At 40.0% G+C, this 25,714-nt stretch overlaps 2 protein-coding genes across 3 annotated transcripts in view; both read left to right on the top strand.

Annotated features, from left to right (window-relative positions):
* Window positions 1–11,542, top strand: part of TMEFF1 (transmembrane protein with EGF like and two follistatin like domains 1) — an 85,990-nt gene extending 74,448 nt beyond the window's left edge. For both annotated transcript variants that reach the window (XM_059411188.1, XM_059411186.1), the window contains 2 exons: window positions 6,840–6,998; window positions 10,418–11,542. In XM_059411188.1, coding sequence (XP_059267171.1) covers window positions 6,840–6,998; window positions 10,418–10,502 — 244 coding nt within the window. In that variant the 3' untranslated portion in view covers window positions 10,503–11,542. The remainder of the gene's footprint in view (window positions 1–6,839; window positions 6,999–10,417) is intronic.
* Window positions 11,543–12,011: 469 nt separating this feature from the next.
* Window positions 12,012–20,426, top strand: CAVIN4 (caveolae associated protein 4). The gene is made up of 2 exons (XM_059412249.1): window positions 12,012–12,460; window positions 19,660–20,426. The coding sequence occupies exons 1-2, from the start codon at window positions 12,053–12,055 to the stop codon at window positions 20,335–20,337; spliced, it is 1,086 nt and encodes a 361-aa protein (XP_059268232.1). The 5' UTR covers window positions 12,012–12,052; the 3' UTR covers window positions 20,338–20,426.
* The last annotated feature ends 5,288 nt before the right edge of the window (window positions 20,427–25,714 follow it).

Genomic DNA, 25,714 nt, shown 5'->3' with positions numbered 1-25,714 from the left:
AATAGCAGTTAATGTTAGGAGGTTGTAAGTGTTGTTTGGTTACCGATTCTATTTTGCTAACCCTGTCTTCCCAGTGTCTAGGGTGGGGCCTGGCCCATTAGCTACTTAGTAACTATTTTTTGAATGCCATGTGATGATGATCAGTTTTTCCTTATTCTCCAGACTAGAGATGTTTTTTAAATGCCAGAGAATCTCTTTTCTGCACTCTTGTACCTCCTAAAAAGCAAGTAGATCTTTTTCTTTGTCTCAGCATTTACAAAGTCTGCAAGAATCAGGCCATAACATCACGTGTGCTTTGACTAGTAGGTGGATGTGTTTGGGTAGCAGGAAGCAGGCAGGGACGAACAGCCGTTAGCCACAGTCCTATTGTTAGGTTAGAATTTTCTAGCGTTATCCCACCATTAATTTGTTTGTTTAATTATTACTTACTTTGTAGCCAATTCTTCCTGGCCCTTGGATCTCAAATTCAGGTATGACAGGGACCCAGGGATCTTGGCTTCCAAAAAACCCACCATTTGGTAGAAGAGACTAATAATAAAGCAGTTAAAATATAATATGAAAAATTCTGCCATACATAGATAGATATACACGAGATGATTTGGGACTTCGGACAAGGAATTTCAGCCCGAGGAGAGCGAGCAACATGGTGAGAAGAGGGGAGGTCTTACACAGGAACATTTGTGCCACCCCAGGAGCTTGCCCTTTATTTGAAAGGTAGTAAGAAGGCACTTATGGATTTTGGTTAAGGAAGTTGTGATCAGATCTGAAAGCTATTCTGGTGGTTTTGTGGAAAATGGATCAGGAGACTGAATGTCAGTAAGGAGTGAGAACCTGAACTAAGGAAAGGAGTTAGAGTTTCACTGAGTTTGGCAGATGAATTGCAGAGAGAAGATACGGTGATTCAACCCCTAGGTTTTGGTGACCGGTTGGGTTTGTGGGGGAGCTGATGGAGGGTCGTGGGAAGGAGGAGTCAGGAGTGTCCTCGGGGTTTCTGGCTGAGGCAGAATTGAGTGGAGAAAGGGAATGGGAAGAGGGAAGAGCTTTAGGGGGAAATGATGTTCAGTGTAGTATGCTTGGTCTCGAATGCCTGTGGGGGATCCACTTACAGGTGTCTAGTAGGCTGCGGGATATATATTGGTTTGAGAATTTAAGTGACAGATGCGGGTTAGAGGCATACGTGCGGGATTCTACCCTAGCATATACCTCGCAGCTCCTACCCAGCCTAGCTTCCATGCCTCTAGGCCTCCAGTTTATTCATCATGGCACCTGTGTCCCTCGCCCCTTGCATGTCTTCATCCCCTCCTTATTCATCTTAAACTCCGTGGCTGGTCATGGTAGCTCCTCTCTTGCTTTATCATACTCACTTGACAAAACTCTAATCCTGATTCGTGCCTTCCTGCCTGCTGTATACACATACAGCTGAACTGCCTACATGGCAGGTGTTGAAAAGCACACCACCTGATTAAGGCGTCTCCCTGACATTTATACTCAAAGCAGGGCCTATAGGCTGCCAAGTTGGCCTTCTGACCTATAGTCCATTCATTCTCCTTCTGTCCTAGATGACAGCTTTCTACGGTCACCCTTCTCTTCAGATTGTCAGTACCCCCCTCATCCTTAGCTGACCATCTTGTTTCTGAGTTCACTGAGAACACTGAAGCAATATGAAGAGAACTCAGACTTTTTACTCTCACTTCCCAGAAATACTCCCCTCTTTTCTGTGTTCCATATATTTTTATTTATATAATATGTAATTTATATGTAATATGTGATTTATATGTATTTATATTTATATACTTTTTTATATGTATAATTATAAATTTATTTATATTTTCATTTCTTCTGTCTTGGGGAAAAAACCCTCACTGTCCTACCAGCGACCATCCCATTTCTTTTCTTTGTAGAACTTAAAAGAGTTGCCTACACTCTGTCTCCACCTCCTTAATTTCCATCTCTCTTGAATCCACCCGAGTAAGCTTTTCAACAACCAGTAGCATTTGATATGGTTGATTGCTCCCTCCTGTGTGATATGCATTCATCACTTGGCTCTAGGGATTGCATTCTCTCTCTGTTTTCTGCTGTCTCGCTGGCCATTCTTTTGCATCTTCTTGGCTTGTTCCCGTTTGCTCCCTGACCTCTCTCAGTGTTGGAATGCACCAAGGTCTAGTTCTGGTCCTCCTCGTTAGTGATGCCATCCAGCCTTAAAGCTTTGCATGACATAGGCTGATGATTCCTACTTTACGTAAGTCCCAGACCTCTCTCCTCAACTTGAGACTCATAGATTCATAGACTCATAGACTCTCCCTCCTTGATGTTTTTGCATGGATGTCTTGACTCATCAATTTCAGCAGGACCTAAGATGATCTCCTGATCTGCCTTCCCTCCCCTAAACCTGCTCTACCTGCAACCTTCTTCATCTCTGTTAATGTCAACTCCCCTTTTTCCTTTGCTTAAATAAAACACCTCTGATACATCTTTGACTTCTCTCTCTCTCATATACTCTATACCCCGTGAGTTGAGAAATTCTATTATCTCTATTTAGAATATATCCAGAATTTGAGTTCTTCTCACGATTGCCACTGCTATTCCTAGTCTGGGTCACCATTTTTTTCTCCCGGGCATTACTGCCACAGCCTCCCGGATTGTATCCTACAGCTCATTCTCAACACAGCAGCTGGATGGAGACTTTTCAAATGAAAGTCAGTTCATGTCATATCTCTGCTGAAAACTTCCTAATGGCTCCTTCGTGTCACCAAGTGCAGAAGCTCTATACGTCTTGGCCCCTTCATCTCTCCATCTTGGTCCCCTTCTTCCCTTCAGCTTGCTGCTCCATGCCAGCCACACTTGCTATTCTTTTTCTTTTCTTTCTTTCTTTTTTTTTTTTTAATATTTTATTTATTTATTTGAGGAAGAGAGCGAGCATGAACAGGGTGGGATTTGGGGGAGGAAGGGGCAAGGGCAGGCAGAGGATGAGGGAGAAGCAGATTCTCCACTGAGCAGGGAGCCCAACGTGGGGCTCGATCCTAGGACCCTGGGATCATGACCTGAACCAAAGGCAGATGCTTCAAGTGTGGGGGCACCCCCACACTTGCTATTCCTGGACACGCCATGTCTTGTGCTTCCTCCTTAGGGTCTTTGCACAGACTCTTCCTTTATCTGCTGTGTTCTGTGTTCTTCCTGTTGTCCACATGGCAGGCTTCCTCAACTCTTTCATGTCTTCGCTCACATTTCACCTTCTTAACGAAGACTACCCTGTCCATCTTGTTTAAAATTGCAACCTTCCCTTCTTGGCCTATAACTGGCACTCATCATTTCCCTTTACTAACTCTCCTGTCTCTCTTTGTGTAGTCCCATCAACCTCTAAGAATATCATTTAATTTACTTTTCAGTGTTTATGGACCCTCCCTCCCCCAATTAGAGGTTAACCAGATCAGGAGTCTTCATTCGTTTTACTCACTGATGTATCCCAAATACCCACTACAGTACTTGGCATGTGTCAGAAGCTCAGTAAATGGGTGAGTGGATGAATCAGCCCATGAGGCATGGTAGTGAGTGAGATGACTAGGGACAGTGTGTGGCATGAAAGAGTAGAGGCTGTAGAGGACCAAATGCCTGGATCTGTCTTTAATCAGTAAGGGAAGAAGTAGTAATAACCTAGAAGTCATTACTTCAGGTATTTGGAGAAAAGTCAGTTGCAGAAAATAATATCTGAAGAGGATTGCCTGAATAATATATGGCTTATACATTCTTTCTGATATTCTGATTTTAATCTTTGGATTAAGCTAAACTGTCAGAGAACTTCATATCCAGGACACTGTTATAGCTCCCCATGGAGCTGTTTTTATTTTATTGAGCTTTGACTTTTTACCATTAGCCTACCACAAAAGGCATTATTTTAAAAATCCTGTAAGATTTCATTACATTTTTGAATTTATTACAGCTATATTATTGAGGTTGATGTTCTCTGTATCAGAAAGTTCCCTCTTTAAATCAGGACCAATGAGACAAAGTCCCCTTGAATCTACTAATGATAGTCACTGTGGTTGTTTTGAACAACTGGTTTGATTTTATTTTGTGGAGATTGTGTTTTATGTTAATGATTTTTCCACTTTCTTGTTTTCATTTTCTTTTTCATTCTTTTTTAAAGATTTTATTTATTTATATGAGAGAGAGAGAGAGAGTGTGTGTGTGTGTGTGTGTGTGTGTGTATGTGAGCAGGGGGAGAGACAGAGGGAGAGGAAGAAGCAGATTTCCTTCTGAGTAGGGAAGCCTACACGATCCTCGATCCTAGGACTTCAGGGTCAGGACGTGAACAGAAGGCAGATGCCTAACTGACAGAGCCACCCAGGTGCCCCTTTTCTTCTTCTTCTTCTTCTTTTTTTTTTAAACCAGTGGTTTTTAGTATTTAGTATTTTTTTCAGTTTTGCAGTCACCACAGTCAGTTTTAGAACATTTCATCACCTCCAGAAGAAACTCTGTGTCCTGTAACTATTACTCCCAAATCTCCCTGTTCCCCGCAGTTTTAGACAATCACTAATCTATTTTGTCTCTATCGATCTGCCTGTATGTGGTCTTCTGTGTCTTCTTTCACCTAACATCATGTTTTCAAGGTTTATCCATGTTGTAGTGTGTCCGTGCTTTATTCCTTAAGACCATGTTTTATGATCTGCTTACCAATTGATGAATATTTGGGTTGTTTCCACTTTTTGGCTATTAATGAACAATGTTGCCCTGTATCATTGTTTGCAAGTTTTTGTGTGGACTTGTGTTGCTTTCAGTTGGGGAAGTGTCTCGGAACGGAATTGTTGGGCCAAATGGTAGCTCTGGGTTTAACTTTTGAGGACTGCCAGACTGTTCTCAAAAGTGCATTGGCCATTTTTCATTCCCTACACTATCTTTGCCAACAGATATTATCTGACTTTTTGATTTTAGCCATTCTGGTGGGTATTGAATGGTATCTTATTGTGGTTTTGATTTGCGTTTCCATGATGACTTACGATGTTGCTATCTTTTCATGGGCTTATTTGCCATTTGTATATCTTGTTTGGAAAAAAAAATGTCTATTCAGATCATTGTAATGATTTGCCCGTTTTGTAATTTTTTCTTCTTTTTATTAATGAGTTTGTAATAGTTACTAATTTAATGTATTCTAGATACAAGTCTCTAACCAGATAAATAATTTGCAAAAATGTTCTCCTGTTTTCCTGGTTATCTTTTCAGTTTCTTAATAGTGTCCTTAAACACAAAAGATTTTAATTTTGATTTAGTCCAGTTAAACTGTTTTGTTGCTTGTGCTTTTGGTACCCTATCTAAGAAATCACTGCCTAATCCAGGTCATGAGGATTTATTTCTTTTTTCCTAAGAGTTTTATAGTTATAGCTCTTATATTTAGGTCTATGATCCATTTTGAATTATTTTTTAGTGTATGTTGTGAAGAAAAGGCCCAGCTTCATTCTTTCACATGTGGATGTCCAGTTGTCCCAGCTTTTCTTGACGGGATTATTTTTTCTCCTTGAGTGTTCTTCACACCCTTGTTAAAAGTCAGTTGACCGGGGGTGCCTGGGTGGCTCAGTCGTTAAGCATCTGCCTTTGGCTCAGGTCATGATCCCAGGGTCCTGGGATTGAGCCCCGCATCAGGCTCCCTGCTCAGTGGGGAGCCTGCTTCTCTGCTTCTCCCTCGCCCTCTGCTGCTCTGCCTGCTTGTACTCTCTCACTTTCTCTGTCAAATAAAAAAATAAAATCTTAAAAAAAAAAAAAATCAGTTGACCATAGATGTATGGGTATATTTCTGGGATCTCAATTACATTCCGTGGTCTGTAAATCTATCTTACTACTTTTTCTTTCTTTCTTTTCTTTTCTTTTTTTTTTTTTTGTCCGCTAGTAAACTTAGAACTCAATGTGAAACTTTCTGGCAACTGTATATGAACCTCAGGCATGGGGATTAGAGGACTCACATCACCCCTGGCTTCTTATTTTCCTACTCCCAGGTTTCTTTATGTGTGCTCTATTAAAAAAAAAATCTTTTTTTTTTTTTTTAAATGAAGTGTGGTATGTAAATAACTACGCTACCCTTGCATTTCAGAGGTTTTATTAATCAGGTCTGACTGAAGGCTGGCTAATTTATACATTACACTTCTGTCAGCTAAAACATGTGAAATTTCTGTTAAATATCTTAAATGTTTCCCCCTGTCAAATTATTATCATCAGCTGATGTTGTTGCCTTTTTATTTACTTTTACTTGGAATTTAGATAATTTCTAAGATTAGCACATACTTGGTTCTGTTTCTGTCACTAATAATCTATTTTTCTTTCCCCTTACATCTTAAATGATTATATTTAATGTATATTTAATGCATGCTGAAAGTGTGTTGAATATAATTTGGTGCTATGTTCAGAGAACTGTAAATGTTTATACCTATTTATTCAGCCATCCCATTTCCAAGTACCTAGCCTAAGGAATAACACTAAATATAGAAATATACACACTCAACAAATGTTTGCCATACCTCATTCATGATTGTGAAAAATGGAAGATGACTGACGTGTCTTAGAGTGAGGAATAGAGGTTAGCTGTATTATAGCTACTGACTGTACTGTTAAGTACTATTTTTTAAATGAAGATAATAAAGACCATTCAGTGACTTTAAAATTAATGTGCTGTAATGATAGATAAAAGAAGCACTGTGAAATAGACAGATTGAATAGAGTTTAAAGAAATACGCAAATGGCAGTGGTTTTTCAGGATAAATTTATCATTCTTTTATTTGTTTTTAATTTTAAAACCTAGGATTATTGAAATTTGCAATTCTCATAGGAATCTTTCTCCCCTCCCCCCCTTTCAGATGTGAATCTGGTTACACTGGACAGCACTGTGAAAAGACGGACTTTAGTATTCTCTATGTTGTGCCAAGTAGGCAAAAGCTCACTCATGTTCTTATTGCAGCCATTATTGGAGCTGTACAGATTGCCATTATAGTAGCGATTGTCATGTGCATAACAAGGTAGGTAATGACCTAAGAAATACCAACCTTTAATTAGAAGTGGGTAGCTGTTAAATTAAAGAAGAAGCTTGAAGCACACTCAAAATGATAGGCGCTTTAGGTCCTCCAGTCTATTAGGAAGAAAATCCTAGGGTCAGTTGTCTAAGGTTTCTATGTAGGGCTAACCACTCCTTATCTTGCTTCTTTAGAATATGTGCAAGAACTCATTCTCAGGGTTCCGGGTATAGCTGGGCTGTAGGCAGAGGGAGAATGAGAAGATTCAGTAGCATAGAGGAATTTAGGGATCTTAGAGCTGTACTCAGGGATGACGATGGTAGTAGCAGAAGGACCACGCCAAGATTTTTAAAGCTCTGGGGAACCAGGAGGTGTTTTTTTTATGCCCTAAGAATATACTTTTATCTGTAGTAAATGTAGTAAGAAAGGATGAAGCCAGAGATTAAAGAAAACTGTTTTTCTTATTATGTCTTAACATTACTTCATTTTCTGAAATACAGTCATAAGTCATCTGTAAAATTCTCCATCATAATTAAAACCATTGGCATTTATCATAACAGAACTCCAAATTAAAAGATGTATTTGGATACAGTAGGCATAAAATGGGTGTTTTCCAAACTGAATGGACATGTGTAAGTAAAAAATGAATTGGGCCCCAGAAAAGTCCAACTAAAGCCCGTTCATATTGTCTTTCTGCTTCCCAGTGTCATGTCTTTTCATCTTGCTTGGCTCTTCCTACCTCCTTTACAGTTTGGTTCAGAAGTCATATAAACACTATCTCTGTACTTTTCTGCATTATTTTGGGTGAGGATCGGAGCATATCAAGTACCCAGATATTGGCAGGCCATAATGAGTTTATGGCTCTTCAGTACCCTCAGCCATCTGGAGCTGAAACGATAAATCTAGAAATTATACAAAAAGGTGTTCTCTGAGTAACAGGTACTTTTCTTAAAATTTAGGTGCTGAAGTCAGTGGGCTCTGTTCCACAGAACAGATGATCTGCCTTTAGACAAGACTACTGGTATAAAATGGCAGTAGATTAAAATAGGCACGTAATGATAAAAAAAAAAAATGACAGCAGAAAGGGCAAATAGAAGAAACCTGTGTAACATCAGGGCTGCCTGTGGCCATTTAATATAGGCTTAGATTAGGTCATTTGCCTGTGGTCATCCAGCTAGTAATGGAAGTACCTGGATTTGGATTCATTGCTGCTTGATTTCCAGACCATTTCTTTTTCCACTGAACCATGCAGAGGAGGGTCCATTTTGAGTCACTCTCAGGAAATATATTTGCCAAGTATGACCACTGCATGGGAGCAAGGTTCAGACTTGATTTTTGAACAGAGTTGGGGGGACGACTTGTTATGAATCATTTTTTCAGAGCATTGATCTGAGTGTCATCTGCAAAATTTCCCTGGAGGAGGGAAGATGTGAGGCCAGGAGAGCCATATAGGACACTATTTGAGGAAAGCAGGAATGGAGTAATAAATTATATGGAGGGTGAAAGAAAGAAATAAGATATAGATGAGGGAAGCTTTTGAGGCCTGTTGATAGTATCATCTTTAAGAAGATCAAAGGAGGTTCTGAGTCAGCAGGAAACAACTTTGAGCCAACCCCTTCCATTATAGAGAAGTCAGGAAATTGGAGGGCCTGGATGGGGAAAGAACCTTACTCAAGATCACGGAGATAGTTAAGCCCTTTTACCAATCCTAATTCAGCCTTTTATCCTGCTCTTTGCTTCTGTTCTCCATGTGCTATAATCTTATAAATTCTATTTCTAATAAGTTAAAATGACCTGACAGAATGTCTTAAAGTCTGTGCCTTCTAGCTGATATCCCAGTCCCATTTGCTGCCTTCCCAGACACTTTCAACATCACAGTGTTTTTGCAACCTTGTTACACTGTCTTCACTGCCCACTGTCTCTGCGACTGAAGGGTCATCTCACTGAATTTATCATGTATCTTTCCTTGAGGCCTGTCTTCTTATTGTGGTATTTCCCCCCCTCAAGTGTTTTGCTTCATGAATTTAAAATATTATAATTATGTACTTGGACTTAGCTCCACTGAATTTTTAAGGAGTTCCTCTCCCACACAGTCCATTATGGGACAGCTGTTCACTTACCCTGTGGTGGCTGTTACATGAGAGGAATCTCCCTTTAAAAGGATATTCCCACTGACTCACTTATGAAGACTGCATGAGTAAAACTTTCTTCTTTTACGCTTGGAATCTTCTTTCATATTTTTAGACTCTTAGAATGATAAAATAGCAGGGACCTCAAACATTCTCCTAGCCAAATCCCTTTATTTCATAGATGACAAAACCATGGCCCCAGGGAGTTGGAAGTCTTCCAACATCATGGTGAGTTGGTGACAGTTAAAGAGGTTTGCTTGGCCTCTCCACCATGGAATGGAGAGGATTCCATCACTGTCTCCCTCAAAGTGTTTTTAGGAGGATTAGTGAGATAGAATTTATGAAATATAGTATATGAAATGGAAGTGTTACCATCAAGACTTAAGGCAAAGCAGTGCTCTTTGAAACTGAATTAAAAACGTGGAACTTCTGGAGTACTCCTTGTCACATGACTTTCTTGCCATTAGATTATAAATTCCTAGCTGGCAGAGAGATATGGGAGGTTGGTCCCAACTTTTAATATTTCACATATAGGAAAAGGGTGTTGCACAGCTAGTTTTTAGCAGAGTCCAAGCTTCACATTACCGGGATTCATCCCAGTGCGTTCGTTCCACATTGTGTGCCACAGCACTTGGTGCAGTGTACAAGCTTGCATGTTTGCATTCCAGTGGGCAGGCCCAAGAGCAGGTGCCACACAGTGAGGCTTAGACCACCATGGAGAAGCAGGTATGGTAAACTGAGAGGAGCGTCAAGGACTGTCCTTGTCCCCAGTATAACAGTTCTTTATCAGGTTCTGTGATTTGCCCAAGCAGGCTGTGGAACAACTTCTTTTGAGTCATTGTCTAAAATCACTAAGCATTTCCTGTTTGTGCATGCATACTTTTCCCTAATTACTCCTTCATCCAGGCTGTTCTTGTCACTTTGGGGGTATCCCAGTGCTCCACAGAAGTCCATAGGCCAGGATCCTTTCTTTTGTTCAAGGTTTATGTGTTATCAGTCACTGGGGCTAGGGAGTTGCCAAGTCAGAAGAAGGGTGGGGATTCCTCTCAGGGACACATACGCAGCAGTGGAGACCCAGGAGTGAGCTTTGCTTGTGCTCGCACCTGTGTCCTCTACCTAACCCTCTCCCCTCCCAGCTGTGTAGGGAAGACAGCAGGGACAGGTTGGTTCTCAGCCTGTCTTGCATCAAACAGCATCCTTTTTTCCCAGTATGGCTTTGTGTGTGAAACGTGTATTACTTTGGAAACATTTGAAATACCTTAAACAAAATGATCTTTTTTTTTTTTAACTCAACAGAAAATGCCCTAAAAACAACAGAGGACGGCGACAGAAGCAAAACCTAGGTCATTTTACTTCAGATACGTCATCCAGAATGGTTTAAACTGATGACTTTTATATGTACACTAACCATGTGATGTACATTTATTATGTCTTTTTTTAAAGAATGGAAATATTTATTTCAGAGGCCTTATTTTTGGACATTTTTAGTGTAGTACTGTTGGCTTGTATTTAGAATATTCAGCTACAACGGTTTTGGACTGTTTAGTAGTCTTTGTTTTATGTTTTTAAATACAGAAATTGAGTTCACAAATTTATACCACATGATAATTCTAAGACTTGTTCTTTACCCATGGAATGTAATATTTTTGCAAAGATGGACCACTTCACAAATGGTTATAAAGTCATACCCACTTATTCCACAATGACCACAACAAATGACCAAGCATGAACTAAAGGTAAAGATGTTTACAGATTACTTTTCTTACAAAAAAAAAGACAAAGAATCTAGAAGACACTGTGTTTAAATAGACATTTAAATGTTTTTGAGATTTAGTAACTGATTTTTTAGACACTGCCTATCGCATGAACTGTAAAGTTGTGTGTGTTAGATGTAAAATATTTATAAGCGGTATGGATTGGAATTTGATTATTCCTCTCTTTGAAAAAAAATAATTCTGATAATTTGGAAAAGTATCTGGTAGCAACGATGGAACGAATCACTGGAAAGTAGATTTAGATACTGTGAAAAGTGTCTGTTTAACAAACAGATTGGAATAAAGCCTCCTCTTTCAGTTAAACTACTTTAAAACACATTCATTTTTAAGAAAATATTTGTTTTAACATGAATAAACAAATTGTATCTGTGTTTGTGAATAAAATGCAAAAATGATTGTTAATGATTGGTGCTCTTAAGGTGAGCTTAAAAATTATCTAAGACCTCTATCCAAATTTGTCCTGTAGTAATAGCTATATTAATAGATTGTTGGTGTTTAAAGATCTGAAGTGTGAGTAGAATGTATTCAGCTGTTTAACATGTAGTTTAGGTATATGCATGTAGAATTTAAGAATATGTTCAAAATTAAATATTAATTTTAATATTTTGTTTGGAAAAGCATGTTATAATATAATGTTTTCACTATATGGCCTCTGTTTTGGTGTGTTTATTTACCACATTCTTGTTACTGATAAATCAGTACATTTAGTATGTGAAGTAAGTAGAAAGAGTTCAGTTCAAAATTCCCCTTTGCTTTTACAAATACTGTTTGAAATTATCTAAAGGCAGAAGCTTCCCCCAATATGCAGCATTTGCTTTTTTGGTCATTTGGCTTTTAGGCTTAATATTAGTAACATGGCAGCTTTGGGAACTTTTTTTTTTTTTTTTTTTAATGCTTTCCTCTTGTCTGCACACAGACTTATTTGAGTCCATTAGTCAGTCACCAAGCATGTTTGGAACAGTACCCAGTGCTCTGCAAGGGTTCATGTTGCAGAACAGTCATGTGTGGGTATTTGTAGTTATAAATACTTGACCAGTATCCAGGGGTGGGGTTTCCAACCCTTTAAACAACCCTGTTGCCTGTTATCGAGCTAACTTTTTACTCTTAGTGCCAGAACTGATTGTGGTGGGACATCTTTCACTGAGAAATAACTAAAATGGAACATAATGGGTCGTCTTCAAATGCTGATAAAATCCACCAGAATCGCCTCTCGAGTGTCACAGAAGATGAAGACCAAGACGCTGCTCTCACCATTGTGACCGTGCTGGACAAAGTAGCCACCATCGTGGACAGTGTGCAGGCAAGCCAGAAGAGACTAGAGGAGAGACACAGAGAGATGGAAAATGCCATAAAGTCCGTCCAGATTGACCTGCTGAAGCTGTCACAGTCCCACAGCAATACAGGCTATGTCATTAACAAATTGTTTGAGAAAACTCGAAAAGTCAGTGCTCACATTAAAGACGTGAAGGCCCGGGTGGAGAGGCAACAAGTTCACGTGAAAAAAGTTGAATCCAAGCAAGAGGAAATAATGAAGAAAAATAAATTCCGTGTGGTAATATTCCAGGTAAGCTTGGCACCTGCGTTTGGCTTGATTACTGCAAAATGTTAACATCCTTGAATTGCCAACCGGTCATATGAGAAGTTTCCAGCAACCCATCCTAACTGTTGTCTATATTCATGGAGTGGAGCTCTGTCTCAGGGAGAATCCTAGGATAAAGCCATGTCTGTGTTGACTAATGTGCTATGCTATCAGTACTTGGAGTTTCTCAACCATTTTGTGTAACAGGAACTGTGGATCATAGCTGAGGCTATTTCTTGCCTTTGAAACTTAATATTGGGAAGGCTCTTTGAGCATATTAGCCATATCAGCACGATGCCCTTTTGGAGACTGAGAATGTTGGTTTTAGAAGAGATCTAAGAGGACTCGGGTTTAAAACACCTCTTTGTTGTATAAAAAAAAGAAACTGAGGAACTGTAGTCCCACAATGTGGTTTTCCCCTTTATTACAGAGAGCCTAAAAAGCCCTAAACAGTAAAATGTAAACTTTTCGGAATATTATTTTTCTTTTGGAATTTTTACATGTGATAATATGTAGATTACAATGATAATAAGAAAAACTCAACAAATAATCAGGCCATTGTTTTTATGGTTGTTACAGTTTTACAGATATTGGAGTCATATAAGTAATAGCTTCTCTTTGATTACAAAGTCTTTTGATTCCACTTTTTTGATGTAGTTTAGTGTGACATTGTGCATTGTGCTATGTTAGCATATTACGCTGCATTTGGCATTCATAGTTTTTGAAGTAGGAACACATCCATGGCAAAATGCATAGTATCTGAATGTATTTTAAAACTCTTACGAATCAAAAGGAAAAAGTTGAACTCTCCTCCTGTGAAAGAAAAATGGGAAAGTCATTATCAGACTCTTCACAAAAGATAAAAGATCAGAATTCCACTTATGTCTGTTTAAGTATTTTCAGGTTTTAAAACATATACTCAGAGTTCTAAGGGTTAAAAAAGCCATGCACTTTCATATTCTGGTGGAAGTAGTAACTGAGTATTAACTAGAACAACATTTCCGGGGGGAAGTTTTGGTATACACACACACAAACACACAGTGTTACCACAGTGTATTTTTAAAACGGATGGATATCCCTGTGCAGAGGAAAAAATTTTCAAAGAGTAAAAACGAAGTAAGAACACAGTTGGACTATGTAGGCAGATACTTGTAAGACATGAGGGATGTTGGCCACAAATCCCCACAGCATTGTCTACACGTTAGGTTTCCGTCATGCTCTGTTGATGATGAAGTTACATAGGAATGGCAGAGTAGTATTTGGGATCTGTTTGTGGGTTTTTGTTTTTGTTTTTGAATTAACGTGTAATGTATTATTTGCTTCAGGGGTACAGGTCTGTGAATCATCAGTTTTACACAATTTACAACACTCACCATAACACATAACCTCTCTAATGTCCATCACTCAGCTACCCCACTCCTCCTCCCCCACCCCCCAGCAGCCCTCAGTTTGTTTCCTGAGATTAAGAGTCTCTTATGGTTTGTCTCCCTCTCTGATTTCATCTTGTTTCATTTTTCCCTCCCTTCCCCTATATGGAATCGGTTTTTAAGAACCTGTTTTATTTAAGAAAAAGAAGCCAGTGCCGTTGTTAGTATATGTAGTTAGTATATGTAATGGGGATTAGATTTGATATTAGAGAATGTAGGATCCATTCTTCAGTTCACCTCCCAAGGGCATTAGCAGGAATGGGTTATGTTGTACCCTTCACTTGCAAGGGGCATGCCAGGAAACATTCTTGGTATCTACCATTTCTCCTGAGAACATTTGTGCAAAGAGCAGACCAGGTACCAATCAAGATCTACAAAGGCTTGAGGAAAGAAGTTTCTTAGAAGTTCAAATTTATTCTTGTCTATTGACACAGTTTTTATTTTTTTTTTAATAGTTAAGATTATTTTCTATATTCACCTCTTTATTCCCTGAAACTTGCTATTTTTCTCTTTGAGTTTCTATAATTAGTTGAACAAGTAGATAGTATGGAGAAGCTACCGAGAGGCGCTAATTTAAGTCAGATCTCGTCCCTTGTAAGATACAGTGCTGTGAAGGTTCTATGAAATTAGGTTGCTCAGAGGAAGCCGGAGTTTGTCAGTAAGCAGCCGCTTTTATAGAGCTTGTAGAGAAAAGACAAAGGCAAATAACAATGGATTTGATGATTCATTAGCTGTTAGAACTCTATACAGTATGCACATGGTTGTACTTAGTTAAAATTAGTTCTTATACTTCATTCTCATAGATGATATGTATAAGTGGTTATACTGAGATCACCTGTCCTACTAAAATTAACTTGAAGCTGGAGTAATTCAGCTGTCGTATACTTCCATTTCCATTTGGGTTTTTCCCCAAAAGGTTTTCCCTGGATACATCTTTTGGGGACAGTCTTTATGGGCCTTTTATCTCCCACAGGAACTTTCGCCTAATCCTGGACATGGGTGTTAAAAAAATTATCTGCTTTTTTTCATACAGTTATGATTTCTCTTTGAACATACTATCACCTTGATGACCTTCCCATGCAGGCCGCAGTCATACCATCTCTTCTAGCAATTTTGCTTACAAACCACATACCTGTGGTTACCAAATGAGATGTTCGGCCATTCCCTAATGATGGGCCCTGGACTTCTGTATTCAAAAATTCCCCTAGCTAGGTTACTTTGGTACTCAGTCAAAGCTACTTTACCCTAACCATAGTACTTGCTTTGTTTTACAAAAGTCGTTTTACCTGGACTTTTACATAAAAGATATAAAGGGGTGCATGGGTGGCTCAGTTGATTCAGTGTCTGCCTTTGGCTCAGGTCATGATCTTGGGGTCCTGGGATCAAGCCCCAGGTCGGGCTCCCTGCTCAGCCAGTAATCTGCTTCCCGCTTCTCCCTCCCTCCCTCCCTCTTCACTTGTGCTCTCTCTCTGTCAAATAAATAAAATCCTAAAAAGAAGAGATAGAATATTTGGAAATCAACTGTAACTCAACCCCATAATCTTCGATTATTATTACAGTATATTCATCATTAATTCCTGGTATCTCTGACTCAGTAGGAATTGCAACAAATAGATCCATGTCACAAGTACTTTCTCTGACTACTTTTGTTTTGTTTTTAAGGGTGACGTTATATAATCAGTGCAATTCAAAAGAATGGAATATGATTCCTGAGTTAAGCTATGTTTGATTCCTTCATAGCAAGATCGTGAGGGTTTTCCCCCTACCAAGCAATAATTATTTTTTGGCTCCTTCCTATTCTAATTATATTTTCTCAGGCCATACCAACCCACTTGTTGTTGCTGAAGCTACTCCCTATAGCAGGTGTCAGGAAAGGAGAGGAATAATTTTGCTGCTTCTCACTGATTCATCAGAGAGTTATGAGACGCCCACCTGTCTTTTCTTCTTTTTTAAGCTGCTAGACTCTCCAATCCTGTAGCCAAAGAATTTAATTTTAAGCAAGTATCCAAAGCAGGAAGGTTCCAAGGACCTTCTTGACTGTCAGGCTGATGGGTTTTGGAATAAGCCTATTTCTTATATATTATTATTATTATTATTTTGATTGAGTAGATTTAATCTGAATCTCAAATAGGAGCATAGTTTCTTTTAGAAATTTTAACTCCTGGGTTCCCTTAAATCTCATGATCCTTAAAGTTTGCCTGTTTAGTTTTATAAATAATCCCCCAGTATTTGGGTTTCTTTAGCAGCTGTGTTTCTGGGCTGGTTCTCAAGGGTCCCCAGTGTCTGCCATGTTCCCAAATAAAATTCTCATCCTTATCCGTTGGCATATCTGACATAGTTGGTCCCTCCCTCTCTTCTTGAAACTTTTTTTTTTTTTTAAAGATTTTATTTATTTATTTGACAGAGAGAGATCACAAGTAGGCAGAGAGGCAGGCAGAGAGAGAGAGAGGAGGAAGCAGGCTCCCTGCTGAGCAGAGAGCCCGATGTGGGACTCGATCCCAGGACCCTGAGATCATGACCTGAGCCGAAGGCAGCGGCTTAACCCACTGAGCCACCCAGGCGCCCCTTCTTGAAACTTTTTATCCTTTGCCTTCAGGGGTGCTGCTTTTTTGGATTTTCTCCTGCCTCACCGGCTGATATGTCTCCTTTCTGGTTCTTTCTCATCTCTTCCTTTTTATCTACACGTTGGAAATCCATTTATCTGTCCAAATACCAAAATCCAGAAATTTCTAAAGAAGTTTTCATAATGTACTGGGTAGCAAGACCTAGGATTGACCTGAACTCATTTGGTGGCAAAACTGATCAGAAATAGCACAAGTCTGTTCATACTCTTTATTCCACCTTAGAGTGAATATTCACATTCATATCCCAGAATTGTTTCTTCCGAAGGTCTGATGGGGAATGTAATGTAATATGTTGTTTTCCCCAAATCTGAAATATTCTGGAAATGTACCTTGGCCCCGAGAAGTTTGGGTAGCATTGAGTGTTGACCCATTCACTCAGTCTCTTAGGAGTCTCTTTCATCTCGTTTCATGATTGTTAGTTCTTGACATTAATGATTCCTAGATTTATATCTCTAGTCCAGACCTCTTTCCTGAGTTCCAGGCTTGCAAGCGCAGCTGCCTACCTGACATCTCAGATCCCAACCTTACCCTCCAGTGTCTTCTCCTGCTTTCTTCCCTATGTCAGTTAATGGGAGATCTATCCTTCTGCTGCTCAGGCCATGTACTCGAAAATCGTCCTTGGTGCTGACACTCCACATCCAAATCTAGCAGTAAGTCCTGTTAGCGCCTACCTTCTCAGGAGATCCAGAGTAAGGCTGCTCCCCACGGCCTCTGCCAGCGTCCTCATGCATCTCTCACCTGACTTACCTCATTGGTCTCCAACTGCCCTCCTTGCTGCTTATCTCACCTGCTAGGACCTGTTTTCAACAGAGCCATCCTTTCATAGCATGGGTCAAATCATGTCACTATTCTCAAAACTTTTAAGAGGGCTTCCTCTCAAGCGTATCAGTTTAGTGAAAAGAATTTTCATGATAAAAATGTGGAAGGGGTGCCTGGGTGGCTCGGTCAGTTCAGCGTCTGCCTTCAGCACAGGTCATGATCCCAGGGTCCTGGGATCGAGCCCCGCATTGGGCTCCCTGCTCTTCGGGAAGTCTGTTTCTCCTTCTTCCCTTACCCCCGCTCATGCACGCTCGCTCTCTCTCCTTCTCAAATAAATAAAATCCTTAAAATTAAAGGGCTTCGTATCAAACTCAGAATAAGAGCCATGGTCTTTATTATTGGAGACAGAACTCTACATGAGCTGGCCTTCCCACTACCTCTCTTTCCTCCTCTTGTTGCCCCTTGATCTCTCTGCTCCCACCATACTACTGCCTTCCTTGCCATTTTGGTTTTCCTCCCAGATGTGTGCATTACCTTCCGGTGTAGGCTAGGATGTCATCTTATCAGTGAGGACTTTCTAATCATCTTACTTACCACTGTATAGTCCCCTTCCCTACTTTATTTTTCACTTTAGCATTTATCACCATCCAACAGATTACATATTTAACTTGTTTATATCTCTCTCTACAGGAATATAAGCTCTTTTACTCTGTTTTCTTCCTAGGAGGTTCTCAGTTCCTAGAACATTGACTGGTGCATGGTAGGTGCTTAGAAACTGTTAAAGGTGTATGCCCTATTTGATTGAACAGCTATTTATTGAGTATAACTACTATGTACAGGGCTCTCTGATACTGGGTGTAAAACACAGGACACATTTCTGCTTTCATCAAACCTATTATTTAGTTGAAGGCCTCAGTAGACAAATGAGTGGAGTTCCAGTTCAATTCAAACAGTGATTAAGTTTTGTAAGTAGAGGTGTGTACATGTCATTCTGGTATAAACTGAAAAAAGAATTAGCTTCTTGAGGGGAAATTGGGGACATTTGAATTGATTCTTGAAGATTTTGTTGACAGAGCTGAAAAGGGATGAAAGGCATTAAAATAAGCAAAAAAAAAAAAAAGTAATAAAAGTATACAAAGGCATGGAGAGATGAAAACACTCTGTTTGAGGAGCAGAAAGTGGTTGTATGTTGCTGGACTGGAAAGTAGGTTTAGCTCAAACCGAAGAGCCTTCTAATCATATTAAAGAACTGAATTCTGTCCTGTGAGTATTGATGAGTTCCCAGAAGTTTTGAAGTAGAGAAAGGATGTGATCAGAGCTGTGCTTTAGAAAATTTTCCCAGGAAATACTTAGGTTATGCTTTGGAGGTAGACGTATTATTGTATAAGTTCAGGCTTGAGATGACAGAGACCTGAATTAAGACATTGGTAGAGACAAGGAGGAAAGAGGAGGGGGCAGGGGTTATTAAACAGTGTTATTAACGGTGCTTGGTGACCTGTTGGATATGGGATGAGAAGGAGAGGAAATAAATACTTGGGTTGAAATTCCGAGATTTCTATTTGGGTCATACCTAGAGGGGGTGTTGGTGCTGGGAGACCCAGGAAAAGAAGTAGGTATGGAGAAGATGCTGTGTAGACCTTAATTTTTGGATGTTAAGCTTTATAGATTTTATTTATTTATTTATTTATTTATTTATTTATTTATTTAAGTAAGCTTCATGTCTGGCATGGAGCCTGTGTGGGGCTTGAACTCAGGACCCTGAGCTCAGATCTTGAGGGGCCCCTGAATGGTTTGGTTGGTTAAGCATCTGCCTTTGGCTCAGGTCATGATCCTGGAGTCCTGGGATTGAGCCCTGAATCTGGCTGCCTGCTCAGCAGTGAGATTGCTTCTTCCTGTCCCTCTGCCCCTACCCCTGCTTGTGCTTTCTAGTTCTCTCTCTCTCTCTCTTGCTCTCTCAAATAAATAAATAAATAACATATTAAAAAAAAAAGATCTGAGCTGAAATCAAGAGACAGACGCGTACCCGGCCCCAGGGGCCCCTGGTATGTTAATGTTAAGTTTGACGTGTGTCTATTACATCCAGGTAACATCTCTCTGTCATTTAGAATTGTTTGTCATCTTAGGAGAGGGGAGAGGTGAAGATAAAATATTTGTGCGGGTGCTTACCATTGGTTCGGCAAGCAGAGGAGTGGATCAGATTGCTCCAGCTGAGCTGGGGAGACGAAGCCACAAGAGACAAGGAGAGAGAAACCCTGAGAAAAGCCAACAGTTAAAGAGCAGGCAGAGGGTGCACAGCCCGTGGAGAAGATGGACATGCCGTGGCCAGAAGGTGAAAGAACTGATACCTAACGTGCTTTCTTTTTCTCTCGTCCAGGAGGAGATTCGCTGTCCGACATCCCTGTCTATTGTTAAAGACAGAAGCCTGACTGAGAATCAAGAGACCGAAGAGGATGTCTTTGACCCTCCGATAGATCTGTCTTCAGATGAAGAATATTATGTTGAAGAAAGCAGATCTGCCAGGCTTAGAAAGTCAGGCAAGGAGCGTATTGATAATATAAAAAAGGCATTTTCCAAAGAAAACATGCAGAAGACACGGCAGAATTTTGACAAGAAAGTGAACAGAATTAGAACTAGAATAGTGACCCCGGAGAGGAGAGAAAGGCTAAGGCAGTCGGGGGAAAGGTTAAGGCAGTCGGGAGAGAGGCTGAAACAGTCAGGGGAAAGGTTTAAGAAATCCATTTCTAACGCAGCTCCCTCAAGGGAGGCTTTTAAGATGCGTAGCCTTCGGAAAGCTAAAGACCGAACTGTGGCGGAAGACGCAGAGGTGGTCAGGGAGATGGGTGTGGACATCATTGCCAGAAGCGAGTCTCTGGGCCCCATCAGTGAGCTCTACACTGATGAGCTCAGTGAAACAGACCGCGAGGAGGCCAGGGCAGCGTATCCTCCCAGAGAAGGAGGGGCGATGTCAACCCCTGAGCCTTTGAAAGTTACTTTTAAACCCCAAGTGAAGGTAGAGGACGATGAATCTCTTTTGCTAGATTTAAAGCAATAATCATAAAGAGCAACTAAACATAAATATACATCTCTTCAATCACAAGGTTCTAGTTTAAATAGTATAGTCATTGACGTTGATGACATAGTATAGTCATTTACATTTGTTCATAGGAAAACATGAATGATACGGCTGGTTTCATTTCTGATGTTTAAAATCTTAAAGATAACACAAGTATTCTATACATTTCCTTATAACTTCCTTGGGAATTCCTTTTTCTTCCCTGGGCTTATACGATTCTATCAACTTTCTCTTTTAAGTCATTCTCATGGCAGCTGTGGATTTTTAAGTTCTTTTCTCTTGCCCAGGAGGAAAGTAGTTTCTTAGTGAGGGCAGTTAGGCGTTTGGTGTCTAAAACATATGAAGGGGAAAGTTGTAGCCATCATTTGCAAGTAAATTCTCAGTTTTGGTCTAGATGGGTGTTGTGGCCAAGCTCAAAAGGGAATAACCCGTGTGGGGATTATATCATCCACATGTTCAAATAGATTCATTAGTCAATTAGTAGTCACACCTCTTTTTGATGCTTTTGCATAAAAACTCTGAAGTGCTGGACTCGAGTGTTTTGTTCTGGCATTGTAGTTTTGCTTATACCACGCCATTTAGCAAGTCACTTGCTAATAAACTCATCAGTAAAATGGAGAGGGTTCGTCTCTCCAGTCTCAGAGGACTGTTGTGACGATCAAAGGAAATGTTACACATTCTGGGGGGAACAGGGAGCACCTCCAGAGAAAACAAACCCCACTTGTTCCTCAGGAACAGAATTGAAATAATTATACCTTCTGAAAAATACTTAAGCACCAAGCATTGAGGACCTAAGTTGGACAGAAGCCAAAGTTGGTCTTCAAAAGACTTTTCATAGAATAGGAATGAAATAAATGTTTGGATGACATCTTTTTTGTTGAAGACTAAAATCCAACCTTCGGTAGGGTCTTAAAATGTTTCCTGGAAACTCCTTTTCTAATATTCTTTTGATTTAGAGCTACAGAAGACTAGAGCAATCTTTGAACTGCATGAAGCATAAAATGATGACTGTGTGTCTTCAAGAGGACTTTCTAAAGTCTGTCCTGATGGCAGTGAGTTTCGGAAATGACCTCATGTTTCTGTTTTCCAGAGTGAACCCCTCAGGGCCTGTCTGTCTTAAACAGTGACCATAGGAATTCATTGTAGCTGGTTTGGGAGGAAGCCAGATTCCACTTAACCATTAGCTTTAGATCTAGCCAATCTGGAAGTAGATATTATTGCTAAGGAGAGAAATGGTCCTACTGGTTCTGCACTTCTGGTATGTTTAAATCTTCTGGTTTTATAATGGGGAAGAGATGATGGAATTGTTGAATTTGAAGAGTTTAGACAGGCAGCTTTCAGATCAATTTGGGTTGCTCCTAAAGTAGTTAAAAATGATAACAAATATACACAGATACAGAGTCAGACACACACAAATCAGCTTTCAAGTATTTGACTCGGTTACCCAGATATTTGGGTTTGGGAGTTTGATTCAACATCATTTCCTCTTCACTCTGCATGAATACATAAAATCATGAATTGTGCATCTCAATCATCTTTTTATATTGAACACTAAAGTGTTTACAACATTCTTTGAAAAGAACAATTTTAAAAATGTAGTTTAGAAAGAGCTTGGATGCCTCGTCACGTATTTCCTGAAAGCCATAATAAATTTGAATTTTAAAAAGTTTGATGTTGGTATCCTATTTGTAAATATTTTTACTAATAATGGATGCAGATAACATGGCATGAATTTGATATAGTAACCCTTCTCATAATAGATATGTTTCTAAGTTAAGAAGAATATAAGAAGTTTATAAGCCTTTTCTTTTTTCTGGCCCTATTCAAAATAAATATCAATTGGGCTAAAATATAACTGCAAACATAACTCTCAAGGAATTTTTGTAAAATTTTTCCTTACTGACTTATTATACACCAGACTTGACGTTATGGAGTATTTCCATTGAGATACATTTGAATTTTGATGTGGAAAGCATTATAACCTGGTCAGCGTTTTATCCTGGTAGACTTTGTACAATCCCAGAAACACAGTTGGATGTTAGCAGAGTTTCACTGAAACCTTATACTTCTTTCTCTGTACTAGGATTTTCCGCTCCATATTGCTTCTGTCTCTTGACATTTTCCACTCTATTTAGGGCATTTCTCAATTCCACATTCATAATTGTTTCTCTCTTCACCCCGTTTTCTTGATGTAAAGAATGTCTATTCATTGTAGGCTGTACAATCCTACATCGCCATTTCATGCAAAGAACATTCTCGTCAATGTTCCCTAGTTCAGAAGTTCAGACAACACAGATTTTCTGTTTTTTTTTTTTACTCTTCTGTGTTTTTGAAGTCATACATGTTAGATTCTAAACACTTTATTCAATAAAAACATGAGCGGGATTTAGCTTTTTTCCTTTTATGGGGCAAAATCGTGCAACATCCAGAAGACATCAACGGCAAGGACCGTTGGTGGTGTGGCTTTGTCTCCTACGCATGGCAGGTCTGGGGGCTTTCCTCGGAGAGTGTACGCTGGCCTGGTTCTGGCTCGTTCATTAAAAAACAGGCCAAGAGTGAAACAGCGATGAGAGGAGCATGAAAATCTAGCTTGCTGGGAATGTGTTGGGGTATGTGTGTGTGGTCTCCTTTCAACAAGTTTTCATAAATTTAAAAATACAAACTGAAATACAGTATTTTCATTTTGACTTCATTCTTTGCCCTTTATCCACATTGAAGTGTTTGGTTTAGAACAAAGCCTGAAGTTCATTGTAACTCTATCAGGTAAAGAGCATGGGTTCTATTACATAAAATATTTCACAGAAGCATTGTTCGTTCTACAATTCCATTCCAGGCCCAAATTACTGAGCCCCACCCCCCACCCCGCTCCGCCCCGAGACATGTTTTCTATAGCTTCTTTTATTGAACCCTACTAAAAAAATGACAGTTTACATTCCCAAGATAAATTGTTCTGGCATATTGGAGTCAAGACTATGAGAAATAATGACTATGGTCTCATCTTCAATTCTGTTTGAATATTGGGCACCCTGTTGGGTCTGTAGTAAATGAAAAATGAAGAAGTCTTAGGGCTGAATTTTGTGTATTATTCTGGTGACCCACTACTTCTGAGTTACGTGATGTGTGAGGATTTATAACTGTCCTTACCAGATCCGAATTCTTGAGTGTATTTCATAGGTAAATAGGAGACCTGTGATAAGTACCTCTTCACTGTGATTTGCTTAGGACATCCAAGGATCCTGGAGAGGTCGGGGTGGAGTGGTAGAATATACTCAGGCTTTGAATTTACTTTGCACATCTTTCTAACACCAGCTGTGCTTGTCCAGCTCCTCCCTTCCCCCAACTGCTCTGCCTCCTGATGCCTTTGCACCTGTCATTTTTCTCCCTTTCATTCTGGGAGAGGACGTTCAAGTTCCGTGGTAATGTCAATTTTCCTCATTTTGGCATTCTTTGGTCACCCCCCCGCCCGACCCAGGAAGGGTATGATTAATTACTCCATATATATTCATTATATATAGCACCTTTATATGCCAGCTTTTATGTGAGGCACTGAGGATTCAGAGATGAATAGAACATAGTCTGTGTCTCCCCTCCCTTGCACTTTCTCAACCCTTATCTTGGGCTTACAGTTTTCTGGGAGACCGTCAAGCAAAAATTCAGCAACGTGACTTGTGGTGTATGTAAGATGATGGAACTGTAAAAATGGAAGGGGCTTTGTATAGAATTCTGATCATACATCAGTCATATAGCACTTACATTGTCTTCCAGTTTATTTGTTTAACTGCTTTCTAGACTATGCTTCTCAAGGGCAGGAACTGTATTTTATTCCTCTTTGGGTCACCAGCACTTGGGGGAGCTTCCCACGTGCTAGCTATCATTAAATACCATGAAGGACATGGTTCCTGCATGTAAGTTCTTCTTCCCCTGGTGGAGGAGTTAGGTAACCTACTGTTGTGATAGGAGCCTCAGATTTAAGGAAGGATGATGGGACCACAGAGGAAGAGCATCTAACAAGTGGGCTAGGGGCTGCCAGGCAAAGCTAGAGAAAATGATGCTTCACTTGCTATTTGAAGATTAACGAAGAGTCAACTAAATAACAGAATTAAAGACAAGATTTAGCTATGGAGGTTTTGTGAAGGTGTTTTGGGTTTTAGTCAAAGGCTATAGAGGAGCCATTGATGGGTTTTAAGCCATGGAGTGCCATGATTTATGTTTACAAAAGGATCTCTTATTACCATACCAGATGCAGAGAGACCAATTACTAGGGCCCTTGTGTTTTCCTAGGTGAGAGTAGTACTTGCCCTATAACATTAGCAGAAGTGTGGATGGGATAAACTTGGGGTGTGGGTTGTGATGGGGAGAAAATGATAACTGGAACTTGGGCAAGTGGCTGTGTCATTCATTGGGATAGGACATATAATATTCTGTCCAGGGATTTTTAAAAAAAGATTTTATTTATTTGACACACACACACACAGATCACAAGTAGACAGGGAAACAGGCGGGGGGGGGGTGCAAGCTCCCTGCTGAGCAGAGAGCCTGATGTGGGACTCGATCCCAGGACCCTGAGACCATGCATGACCTGACCTGAAGGCAGAGGCTTAACCCTCTGGGCCACCCACACGCCCCCTGTCCAGGGATTTTAAGACCATATTCTCCTGAGGCTCTTCTTACTCTCTGCTCTGATAACCTTGGTTCCTGGTCTGTTGGCGTGGCCTGATACCAAACCATGCCTATACTCCATAAGTTTCCACACTAGAGATTTGCCTAATCTTGCCATCATGATTCTCACCAATGTTTGAAGCAAAGCCTGATTTGAAGTGGTCCTTTCCTGGCTCTAGCAAGTGTGTTCTATCTACCCGGACTCCAGAGTCCTTGAGAAGCAGTACTGTCTTTTAGGTTTAAATTACTGTGAGAACTTCTTCCATTTCTATCTTTGCCCAAGGCCAGATTTCTACTTGCTCATTGTATGGTCCAAAGAAAAACTCCTGACACTTAGAATGGAGGTGTTTTGTTTCTTTCTTTCTTTCTTTTTTTTTCTAATATCCGTTGTTTGGCCCCTGAAGATTCCAGTTAGAGCTGTGATTGACAGTACAGTGTCAAAGCAGCTGACATTGTAGTAAAAGCTGCTATAACCTGGTACACTGACCAAGACCAATTACCTAGGTTTATGTAGTTAACTCCTATCAGCTGCCACGGTTCAATCTCATTGTGGGTACTGTGGTTGCAAATCTAATTCCCTGGTGTCTGTTGTGTTAGATCTGAGTCATGGCATCATATATGTATTAGGGGTTTGAAGATGGGGTCTGAGGCAACCCATTTTATTTTCTCCGAAGTTCTGGCTGATAGAAGAGTTCAT

The sequence above is a fragment of the Mustela nigripes genome, chromosome 9 (assembly GCF_022355385.1).
Source record: "Mustela nigripes isolate SB6536 chromosome 9, MUSNIG.SB6536, whole genome shotgun sequence".
Taxonomy (NCBI): domain Eukaryota; kingdom Metazoa; phylum Chordata; class Mammalia; order Carnivora; family Mustelidae; genus Mustela; species Mustela nigripes.
This window is presented reverse-complemented; position numbering and strand designations above follow the sequence as displayed.